General features: G+C 40.2%; 1 protein-coding gene across 3 annotated transcripts in view; it reads left to right on the plus strand.

Annotated features, from left to right (window-relative positions):
- SMC5 (structural maintenance of chromosomes 5) overlaps positions 1-8,433 on the plus strand; it is a 97,570-nt gene extending 89,137 nt beyond the window's left edge. For 2 of the 3 annotated variants that reach the window (XM_082696700.1, XM_082696702.1), the window contains 7 exons: positions 1,956-2,000; positions 2,409-2,504; positions 2,938-3,042; positions 3,254-3,373; positions 4,579-4,758; positions 4,841-4,936; positions 6,042-8,433. In XM_082696700.1, the coding sequence (XP_082552826.1) occupies positions 1,956-2,000; positions 2,409-2,504; positions 2,938-3,042; positions 3,254-3,373; positions 4,579-4,758; positions 4,841-4,936; positions 6,042-6,185 (786 nt within the window). In that variant the 3' untranslated portion in view covers positions 6,186-8,433. The remainder of the gene's footprint in view (positions 1-1,955; positions 2,001-2,408; positions 2,505-2,937; positions 3,043-3,253; positions 3,374-4,578; positions 4,759-4,840; positions 4,937-6,041) is intronic. The other variant, XM_082696701.1, reaches the window with a different exon arrangement.
- Positions 8,434-12,093: the final 3,660 nt, after the last annotated feature.

A 12,093-nucleotide genomic window follows, 5' to 3' on the forward strand; every position in this document is an offset into this window, starting at 1 on the left:
AATTTCAATAGGTAACAAAATGTGTATTTCCCTATTTCAGTAGTTAATGTCTAATCTCTTTCAATAGCTAATGATATGTCTGAAAAAAAGTTTGGATTAAATTTTTAAATCCTCAAAGATCTTACTCTATTATATCAGACAGATACCCCGGAGAGTGGTTCTATTTTAGGTACATAGTAGGGATTTAGTAGGAACATATCTAAGACAAATCGAGTGGCTCTTATTTCTAAAAATATATTAGAACTTCTCCCAAGTACATGGAATTGTCATAAAATAAATAATAGTAGATATCTGTAATGTTTTTTTCTTTCAGAGAATAATATGGTTCTGTCCTTGATAAGTTGTATTGTTTTTGAAAAAAAATTAGAAGATAATTCATATATTATGAATGTTCAGGCACTGAACAAGACAGATACTTCTCTACTAAAGTTTATATTCTAGTCTGGAGGGAGGGGCAGATAAATTAAAAAACAGAGATCATGTCGTCTTATCAAGAGGTGCTAAGAAGAAAAACAAAACAAGGTAAGAGGATAGTGCCAGGGGAGTATCCTTCGAGAAGATACTATTATGGAGGATTCCTGAATGGAGAGAAGAAATTAGTCAAGTGAGAGTTTGAAGGAAAAGTTTTCCAGGCAGAGCTAATCTCTGCATACAGAGCCCCTGGGGGCGGAAGTACACAGGGCGTGTCTCATGTGAAGGAAGAAATACTCAGTCCGGCCCAGATAGGATCATCCGGGCACGAAGGACGGTGGAAATCAGAGCAGAAGGAGCGTAGGTTGTATGTGGAGACAGAACCCACTGGAAGATTGTCAAGAGGACTGATGGGACTGGCTGAGCGTGTAGCACGCGCTGACGGCCCGGTGGGGAATCCAGCAGGGACAGAAGAATGAAAGCAAGGAGACCCTTGAGAAGATGATTGCTTTGGACCAGGCCGGAGAGATGAGGGGCCTGAAGCAGTACTGGGGCGGGGCGGGGGGAGTGGAGTTGGCCAATATGAGGATCTTTTTGAGACCGGCAGCAGGACTGGCTAACGGATTAGAGGGAAGGGGTGAAAGAGAGAACCAGCCCCTGTGTTCTGCCGTGGACTGAGACGAAGAAGATTGAAGGAGAAATAGATTGGCTCAAAGTGGTGGGGAGGGTAGGTGACACGAAGATTTCTCTTGGACCATCTTCAACGAAAGACGCATACTGGGGATTCACTGAAGATGCCGAGAGCATGTTCAAGCACAGGGAGAGCTCAGTGGACAAGCCAATCAGCAACGGACACTTCGTATCTGAGAGCCTATAGAAGCTGAACTGCTTTCTGAACAGATAGAAGACAACGATTAAAATGTTAGAGTCATGTCGTATTGCAGGATCTTTTTCAGAGTTTCAAGATTGATTTTGTACCTCGTGTTGTATTAACTATGCAGGTTGTGTCGGCAAATCCGTGTTCTGCTTTCCTCCCAGATAAAAAGGTGTCTGTTCTGACTTGGTTCTAGGACCTGGACTCAGAAGGTAGTACGGCTGACCCTCGACCAACATGGGTTTGAACTGCATTGTGAATTTTTTTTCAACAAATACAGTACTATCAATATATTTTCTTTTATGTTTTCCTTGGTAACATTTCCTTTTCTCTAGCTTACTGTATGAGTACAGTATGTAAAATACGTAACATACAAAATACATGTTACCTCACTGCTGATGTTCTCGGGAAGGCTTCCAGTCAGCAGTAGCTATCAGTAGCAACGTTTTGGGGGCGTCAAAAGTTAGTTATACATGCATTTTTGATGACACAGTGGGGCTCAGTCCCCCTAACCCTGTTGTTTGAGCGTCAGCTGTGCTACCGTGAAATTCTGTCAAAGTAATTGGATTCTTAAGATGCTTTTGTCATTCTTCGTAAGTACAGTATAAAGTTCTAACTTCTTGCTCTCTTTCAATGCCCCACATATTCTGGACCCATTCTACCAATTCAGCAAGTACCCACCATTCCAAATGGACACAACTCCTCACCCCCCATGGTATGCCGCGCTTTCTTTTTTCCAAGCTCCTGTTCCCCTCTGCCTTGCTTTCCCTCCGCTTCTTGCTTAAAGGCCCACAGACTTCTGGGAAAGTGAGGCCTCTCAATTCTCTTAACTCTCTGTAGCTCCTCTAGCATGAACTGGTACTTCCCTTCTGTAAATCCCATAGCCTGTAGGGTAGAACTGCTTACTTTAATACTCAACACCAATACTCAGTCTTAAGGTGTTTTCCACTGTTACTAAGTGTAAGCTTTTTGAAGGCAAAGACCCCTGTTTAATTCCTTTGATTCCTTGTGTGCTAGCATGCTGTTGAACACGTAGTACTTACTCAGCAGAATATTTAACTGTTCAAGTTAAACTGCTTTTGCTAGACTATTTGTAATTACAGACCATTTTCTTCTTCTTTAGGCTTTCCAGGATCTTCCAAACACATTGGATGAAATTGATGCTTTGTTAACTGAAGAAAGATCAAGAGCCTCTTGTTTCACGGGACTGAATCCTACAGTAGGCCTCTTTTCTTACTGCCTGCCTCAAGCACAGCCACCCCCTCCCCATGCACACCGCGCACGCGCACACCCTTCCCTCCAGTACTCGCCTCCCACTCTGTACTAGAGCTCTTGGTAATAATAAGCTAGACAGCAGGAACAATGTGCTTTAAATGCCAGATTCTGAATCTATTAGAATTTTAAATAGACTCTTCCTAAGGAACACACTGTTCTGTGCCTTTCCTTTATAAAAAGAATCGTTGGGCTAACCTGAAATACTGCAGTGTATTTTTTCAAGGATAAAAAACCCGTTCAGTAGAAGAACATTAATTAATGGCATACAAACAATGCAACACAATTGGCATTTTCTGTTAGTGCTCTAATTGATGCAAAATTTCCCGTGATGTTATCCTTTGGTAGATTTATCTTAAATGCTTTTTTTTCCCTGCCAGGTCGTTCAAGAATACACAAAAAGAGAAGAAGAAATAGAGCAATTAACTGAGGAACTAAAGATAAAGAAAGTTGAACTGGAGAAATACAGGGAAAGCATTTCACAGGTAATTATTTAACCTTTACCTTTTCTCTCTATCACATGCTTATCGTGTATCGTATGGGAGTGTGGAATGCAACCTGAACCGACAGGCTTCTGAGAACAGATGCAGTGTGTGTGTTCTCATGACTCGGTTGGTACTGAAATGGTTTTGTGGACAATATTCTGTCAATGCAGTAAGCCTTTAAATTGTGCTTTTATATTGAATTGATTTGCAGGTAAAAGAAAGGTGGCTTAATCCTTTAAAGGAGCTCGTGGAAAAAATTAATGAAAAATTCAGCAATTTTTTCAGTTCCATGCAGTGTGCTGGAGAAGTCGATCTACATACAGAAAACGAGGTAACGCCGCATTTGAAATGTTTCCTGAAGTGATTGTAATTAGATGCTAACAGTATGGACAATTGCTTATTCTGAAGTTTTACCTGTGAAAGCTAGGCTTCCTAAAAAATTGTCCAGAGGAAGGAAAACACCACCTCTAGGAGCCCATCACTTTTTGGGGGTGGCAGGGCATTTGAGACAAGTCCCTAATGCTTTACTAAAACTATAGATAGGTAATGGTTATTCAGCTGTGAATGATTTGCTTTAGAAATTTACCACTGTCCCCAGCAGAAGAGTCCTAAAGAGATCAGCAAATGTCACTGAAATATAGTATCAGTGGTTTCCTTTTTTTAATCAAGATTTTAAGAGTACCCAGAAATGAAAATATTTGGAAATTTGTTAGTAATTCCTTGAGCTGTAAGTTAATGAATTGCAAAGGGTAGGTAAAATAATTTCCATTCAGAAATGTGTAAAGTGACAAACCTGGGCTTTGCTTTAAGGTCACTGAGGATGAGAGGGGAGAGCCAGAGCTGACACCGGAGTGGTCCCGGGCTGCGCGCCGTTGACGCTGAGCTTATTTTAGTGTTCTCTCTAGTTTTGTGTATGTCAAAAAATTTCCCCACTAAGTTTTTTTTTTCCCTTAGGACAGAAGTGAAGACAATAAAAGATCCTTTTCCTTCACAGCTTAACATCTTTGTATTTCAGCTTGTATGCAATTCTGCATGTACGCTACGTGCGTGGCTAGAGAGCAGGGAGGGTAGTGCCTCAGGAGCCTTGCCCCACGACCGCTTCCCCTGGCTGGTGAATGGCCAACGTTACCTCACTTGGTGAGACGGGAGATTCTGCCCCAGCGATGTCGTCTGCAGTCCTGGGGCTCTTACAGTGCAGGGACGGAGTGTAGTAACAAGTATCATTTATAGTGAACTGCCCACGTGCCAGGCCCTGTGCCACAGCACTTGAAAGCGTGTTAGCGCCTTCCAGCTTCTCAGTTACTGTATAAAGCAGGTTCTTCGACCAACTCTTCCTTACGATTAAACTCAATAAAGTATCAAAGAACTAGTCGTTATCCACATGCCTTGAGGGATCTTCACGGGTCTATTCAGACAAAACTCCTTTCATTAAATTTAAATTGTTTTCTTATCATTGATTTATTCAGTCTATTTTCAAATAGCAGTAGGAAATTGCTGGAGCCAACCATAACCTGTCAGCGCTGTCCCGTTTTACAGGAGGACTACGATAAATACGGAATTCGAATCCGTGTCAAGTTTCGCAGCAGCACGCAGCTGCACGAGCTGACGCCGCACCATCAGAGCGGCGGCGAGAGAAGCGTCTCCACCATGTTGTACCTGATGGCTCTGCAGGAGCTGAATCGGTGTCCGTTCAGAGTCGTGGATGAAATCAATCAGGTGTGGTGCTTTTCCTTTTCCTGGGGCTTTCTTGCAGCTTATCACCGATTTAAATGTATTCATTGTGATTGTCATTGTTTAGGGAATGGACCCGATCAATGAGCGGAGAGTGTTTGAAATGGTTGTAAATACTGCTTGTAAAGAAAATACATCTCAGTACTTCTTTATTACACCAAAGGTAGGTGATAAGTCATCTACGAGCGCTCATTGTACTCAGAAGTCCCCGGTGGCCTCATCATGGAACAGACTATGGCCCGATAGCTCAGCATGTGCCGAAACACTCCCAGGGAAGGACTAACAAGATGACAGTATTATTTATATAAAGGGGACAAGTTCCAGTGCCATACTCAATCAGAAACCTTATTATTGGAAGAAGAAATGTAAGAGGCATAGAATTATGTTCTGGAACCAAGATTTTCTCCCTGCTTTTGGCACTTAACTCTTCATTTAGAGAAGTTCCTCTTTTAGCACTTTTTACAAGAGGCAGGAGAACACAAACCCTAGGGGTCCGGTGCTTCTCATTTGTCTGGGACAGCACTGCCCGGGTGCAGGGTAACACTTAAGTTACTCTGACCTCTCCTCTCCTCCAATTAACTTGGATAAAAACACAATTATCCTTACAGAGAATTTTCCATTCTAGAGCTAGAACCATGACAGCAGGAAATTTTCTTTTGTGACCTCTTATACTGTGGCTAAGGTGTAAGACCAGTATACTCAAAGACATGTTTGTTAATATTATTAGATTTTTTTTAAACCCAGTAGGCATGAACAATTTCACTGGAGAGCCCATCTCAAATGCACATTTTTATTGAATGGTAGCATCTATCTTCTGTGTCCAGCAGATACCCGCTGGAAGAGCCAGATCTGTGAGTACTCTGGTGTCTACCAAACCCCCTGGCCTCGAAGCCCTCCCTCTGGCGCACACCTTGCAGGCGGCCAGTCGTTCACAGACCCTTCGAGCTGCTCGCGAACTGTTTGTGGATACATAAAGTAGGAATCCTCAGAAAATTCTGAAGGACATACTTCCAGGGTCAGCCTGGGAAATTGTAGGATCTAATTTGGCCTGGGACTGCTGACCAGGCCCTGGTGTGGATCCTTCAGGCCAGGCGTCAGGTGTGGCAGTTCCAGTAAGGACCACTGTGGGGGGCTGTGTGTGTTGAGTTGCCAGCCTCCTAGGTGTGTCATTAGTGTTAGAAATAGCATTTGACTTGACACATGTCAGTATGGCAAACTGTACTTCTTAATGTATGGCATTATAGGACCATCTGTTTTCACACTTACAGCTCCTGCAAAATCTTCCTTACTCTGACAAGATGACCGTGTTGTTTGTCTACAATGGCCCTCATATGCTGGAACCTAACAGATGGAATTTAAAGGCTTTCCAAAGGCGGCGGCGCAGGATCACATTCACCCAACCTTCTCAGTAAACATGAAGGGCAAGAACTTTGGAATTTTTTTGGTTAAATCCTGTTTATAAGTATGGCTCACCTGAATAAAAGGAGATTCATTAAGACTAAGAGATGGGTCATTTTTGGAAGCCTGCTGTTAAATGCAAAGGGTTGATGAACGGACACCATAGTAATGCCTTTCCGTGGAACCTCATCTGATAGGTTCAACAGAAACTGAAGACTTACTTTCTCCTAAGTCGTTGGCCCTCTGACCACAAGTCAGTGGGTTCCCATGGCAAAAGGTACTTACTTAGTATTCACATCACAGGTACCGGGGAAGGGGTTACCTGTCACAGGAAGTGTGCTTGACCTGGTAATTCTGAGCTTTAATTCCAGAGGAACTTTAATTACTCTCAGAGTCTAAAGCGGACTCTACAGCTCAATCATAGTTTCCTCCCAGTGTTATATTTAATTTTTTAAAAATTGATATGGAAATGTCTAGACTAATGTATAATAATAATTTATGACAGATCTATTCATTTCTTCCTATTAAAGAGGATTATCTTATCTCCACTAGGAAATGGGATTTTATGGGCCTTTGAAAAGATTTTACAAAATTTGCCACTGTAATTGTATTGGGATCTCTAGGGGAAAACATACTGGGCTTCAAAAATGGTAGCAGAACGTCTCTGAAATGATGCCACAAGGTGGCCACTACATGATGCAAGGAGCAACCAGAAGATTGACAGAAAAGAAATCAAGTGATAAGGGTTTTTAAAGAATAACCCTGTAAAGCATGTGTGGGGTTTGTTTGGGGGTTTTGGGTTTTTTTTTTTTTTTTGGTTGTTTTTTTATTTAAAGTCAACTGTATTTTACATCTTCAATTTCTAAAAGCATTTTTATAATTATTTTTAGTAAGATTTTTTCTTAAGATTTCATATACTGGTTTCTACAGTTTATATTTGAAATTTCTCAGTGTTATGTCAAGAGTGAGGGAAGCACTGATTTGTTTTAAAACATGTTTCTAGAACCTAAGCTTTTAGGTCCTTCCTTAACAGTGTTGATCCTACCCCATTGTCTTTAAAAAATCTAGTTTAAACTGTTTGAGCAGGAAAGAATTAGATGGGAGAATCATTTATCTCTGAGTTAATACTAATTAACATTGCCAAAACGAATTCTGTTCTTTAAAAAAATAAAGCTTGTGAGATAGTGGACTAATCCAAGAACATGTCTCTGGACAGCAAATTGGATCTGTGCCAGAAATGACAAAATTATTATTTTTTTGACTTGGTAGCTTCAGTAAATTGAAGAATTCACTTTGGCTTTTGTAGATTCATAAATAGCCATGGAGATTTATATTCTTAATAGGTCAAAAAATAATGATCCATAAGTCTATATACTTGGACATTTTCTCTTTAAAAAGGTATTTTTTTCTTGAAAAAAATTTTAAAAGAGCCTTCTCCTCTTAGCTTAATGCATGTATTATGAAAATATTTTAAAATAACATTTTTACTCATGTAACAACTCACGTAAACATCGAAAAATTTGGTAACCTATTAGTAAAAGGAGGTTGTTACCAAATGTTGGTTGTTTAATACTTTGATTTCCACCAAAATATCTTTACTAATATGTGCTTACTGTCATTTGTGTATTGTCTGAGTCAGTGCCAGTCATCTTATTTCTGTAAAATGATTATCAGTGTGAAACAAGAGCTTGAAGATGAGGCGTGTTTGCAAAAGAAAAAGGTCAAGTACATTTCAGTTTGCTTTTGCCAGAAATTACTCCATACCTTGTCTGTAAGCATTTTATATTTCTCTATTGGACAAATTCTTAGTTTTACATTGGATTTTGAGCTGTAAAGGAAAAATTATGTATCATTTTAAGAAAATAAGCCTAACATATGATATTCTCAGCCACTTAAAACTTCATATATTTTCTGCAGAGGTTGATTTCTAATTACATACAAATTGTAAAAACACCAAGTAAAAGTCTGATTTGATGAATAAAATTTTAAAGAGAAAATCTTCATTGATTTGCCTAAGGAGAGAGTCTGTATTCACAGATTTTTAGTGTTCAAAGTAAAAAGTAAAGATTTTTTTGCTGCTTTCTGATTGTCTTTTGGACATGTGCTTATTTTCTTTGGAGTATGAATCTTTAGTATGTGGAAAATGTAATTTTGTCCTACTATAGTGTGTGTCTGTGTGTATGTATGCGTGTGTATCACTGGGGGAAAAAATCGCTGTGGGAAATGCTACTTTGTTGGTAATAAATGCATATTTTCATATTCTTTTGGTGTATGTTATTTTGAATGAGAACTGTTTTTACACTTTCAACCTTCTTAAGAGTCATTCTGGTTTTTACACTTACTGAAAAACAAGTCTGTTCAGTGTGCCTTTGCTGGTCTGTCCATGGTCAAAAGCATGGAGGTTCTTGTCTGCCCACAAGGGAATTACAGTCTCGTCACAGCACTGAACACAGTGAAAAATGTTTTAGCCATCTCAGGAAGCCAAGGTACAGCACAAGTGTAAACACTCTCAGATTGAAACGCTAGATTTGCTTAAAAAAAAAAAAAATTCACAATAGTCCTTTTGTCTTCATACATTAAGCTGCTATCTTGACTCAGTTTCCTTATTGTGAAATGATAATACTGCATTCACAGGGTTGTCAGAGGGAGCAGATCAGGTAAGGGGTCTCTCATGAGGACACCTGGCATCCTAGTGTACACTTTATCAATGTTGGCTCTAATTTTTTTCCAGCTTTATTGCAGTTTGTATTTAAATTTAAAAAAAAAATCTTTTTTAGAGGGAGAAGGAGCACAAGTGGAAGGGGCAGAGAGGGGAGGAGAGAAGCAGCCCAGCAAACTGCACTGAGCACAGAGTCCAATGCGGGGCGCAATGTCACGACCCTGAGATCACAGCCTGGGCTGAAACCAAGAGTCGGACGCTTAACCGACTGCCACCCAAGCACTCATTGTGTTTTAAATCTTAAATGTTATACACTATGTATTTTATACATCAAGATCTGAGAATTCCCACTTAAGAACAGTTAATGTGGTGTTTTTATTCTGTTTACGGATTGTGTCTGTTGTTCCAAGGACATAGAACCTATTGGTTTTGACTAAGCCTTTCTAAGTACAGATAAAATTGTCCTACATGTTCATGAAATTTGAATTTATTGGTATCCGTATCTTCAGAGTAGTTCACCTCATTTCTTTATAGTCATACCATATATTTTGGAAAACTTGTAATTAATTGCAAATTTGGAGGATTTGACTCTCTTTTGACAGTTCAGGTGTATTTCTTATTCCCAGTGGAAAATTGGGATTTCTGGGGTTTTTGGTTGTTGAGATAGAACTATTCACTCCTTGCTCCAAAGTAAGCAAGGGTTTAAACAAAGCTGGCTTTAAAAACAAAAAACCAAATCTTCCAAAGAGAACAAACAGGGCTGTTCTGTTCAGCTCCCTTCTGAGGGGATTTGGTGAAGCTGAGCTCTGGCTCGGTATTGGCTGTTCTGGGGCAGCTCACAAACATGAAGGATGTTCTCCCGCCATAAATACCACCTTACCTATCTGATCATCCGATAGTCAAGTTTCATTTCCTTTTGCTTCTCAAGAGCATGCTTCCACACGTGGTCTGTGTCCAGGCCTATGCGTTAAAGTGCCCCCTTGGCACCCCGACCCTCCAGTCTCCTCTCGTACCAGTCCTGCCAATACTAAGGAGTGGGTTCAAACACCATTTCAGAGTAAAAGATTCAGGACAAACTGTCCAATGAATGTTGTGATAGAATCATTTTAAATTCTTTTCATATTATTTTTAAAATCTTAATTTAGTCCCAGTGATCTCGGTGACATGTTGCATTCCTCGCTTTCCAAATACTTGGAAACAATCCCCCACATGGCTTAGATCATCCTCCTCTTTTCACTATCCTAAGTCCTGAAAAGAAAGCATTTGAGTGATTTAGGCTAGCACTGCTAAGCCTGGTTATTTTGTAAACTAGAGGGAATAGTAATTGGTTTATAAGCTGTATTATACTTTCAAAATGTTTCCACCCAACAACCCTGTACTGTAGATTAATGGAAACTTAGCAGTGTTAAAACTTTTTCCAGCTTTTACTGTCAGTAAATGGCAGAGGCAGGGCTGAAGGAACTTGTTTTTCCCAGAATACTGTACTGCCTTTTTAATCCAGGTACCTTGCCTTTTGGACTGTGGGAGCTATATCATGAACAGTTACTGGTTATGTAATGTACTTGGCTACAGCTAAGTGCTGCTCCAATATGCCCCTGAATTAAGGTACAAATTTTGCAGGAACAAAAACCCAGATAGATAGAACTTATACAAGATAGACCTTTATTCCTTTCTAACAGAGCTCAGCAGTCTGGGATTTCTCACCCAGTTCATATTTGGTTTCTCTGCCTTTCTCAAGAAATGGTGGGTTCTTTCTCATGGGCCAAGACGGCTACTCCAACTCTTGCCAACATTTGTATCCAAACAATGAAGAAGGGAGAAAGGGACAAGAGGAAGACATGGCAACCCCCCCCCCCTTAAGATCTTATTTGAGAGAGAATGAGATAACCAGAGTGTGAGCAGACTGCTGAGCAGAGAGCCTGACTTGGGGCTTGAGCACAGGACCCTGGGATCATGATCTGAGCTGAAGGCACCCCCAACTGAGCTACTCAGGTGCCCCAACATGGCTTCTTCTTGAAGAGTATGCAAAAGGCCCAAGTTACTTTAAGTCTTGTCCCAAACTTAGTCACATGGCCTTCAAGAGACTTGACTATGTTAGCTTTAGCTATGGGACTATGTAGCTAGTTAAACTCCAGCCACTGTTTAAAAAAAAAAAAAAAAAGGGTGAGGAAGGGGGACAAGAAGGGGAAAGCAAGTCTCCTCTCTCTGATACTCTCAAGTCTTGGCACATCCTTAGCTACTGGGAGCTATTAAAAACCTAATAGGCTCCTTGGACAAGCACAAGTATCTGAAAGCAAGAGCTAGGGCAGGATTGAACAGGGTTTATCTCCTACACGAATTAACTTCAAGACTAGGAGAGGTGATTAAATGCCTAGAAACAGAGAGTCAAGCAAATGAAGCAACAAAAAAGTATGTTGGAAATTAAAGAACAAGATAAAAACTTAGAGGGGGGAAATGAAATGCAATAAGTAACCTACCTGTTAGTTCAAAGTAATGGTCATAAAGATGCTTACCAAACTGGGGAGAATAGATGAAAACAGTGACACCTTTAACAAAGAGATGGGAAATATGAGAAAGTGCCAAATTGAAGTTGCAGAGCTGAGGAATACAGTAACTGAACTAAATGATCCACCAGGGGCATTTAACAGATTACATGAAGCAGAAGAAAGGATCAGTGAACTCAAAGACAAAGCAGTAGAACTCACCCAATCAGAGCAGCACAAAGAAAAATGAATGAAAGGAGGAAAGACAGCTTAAGAGATTTATAGGGTGACATCAAATGGATTAATGTTCCCATCATAGGAATCCCAGAAGGAGGAGAGAGAGGGGTGGAGCTTTTCCTTGAAAAAAGCAATGACTGAAAATTTCCCTAACCTGGAGAACCAAACAAACATCAAGATCCAGGAAACCCTGAGAGTTCCGAAGAAGATGAACCCAAAGAGACCCACACTAAGACACATCATGAGGATGTCTAAAGTTAAAGATAAGGAGAGAATCTTAAAAGCCAAAAGAAAAAAACAAGCTGTTAATGTACAAGGAAACACTCATTAGACTATCAGCTGATTTTTTTCAGCAGAAATTTTGCAGGCCAGAATAGAGTGGCATGATCTATTTAAAGAACTGAAAGGGGAGGGAGTTGGGGACCCTTCCCAAAATACACTACTCAACAAAGTTATTCAGAATGGAAAGAAAGATAAGGCATTTTCCAGACAAGTAAAACTAACAGCTTTCATCACCATCAAACCAGCCTTACAAGAAATGTT

This window comes from Mustela nivalis, assembly GCF_964662115.1.
Source record: "Mustela nivalis genome assembly, chromosome: 13".
Taxonomy (NCBI): Eukaryota; Metazoa; Chordata; class Mammalia; order Carnivora; family Mustelidae; genus Mustela; species Mustela nivalis.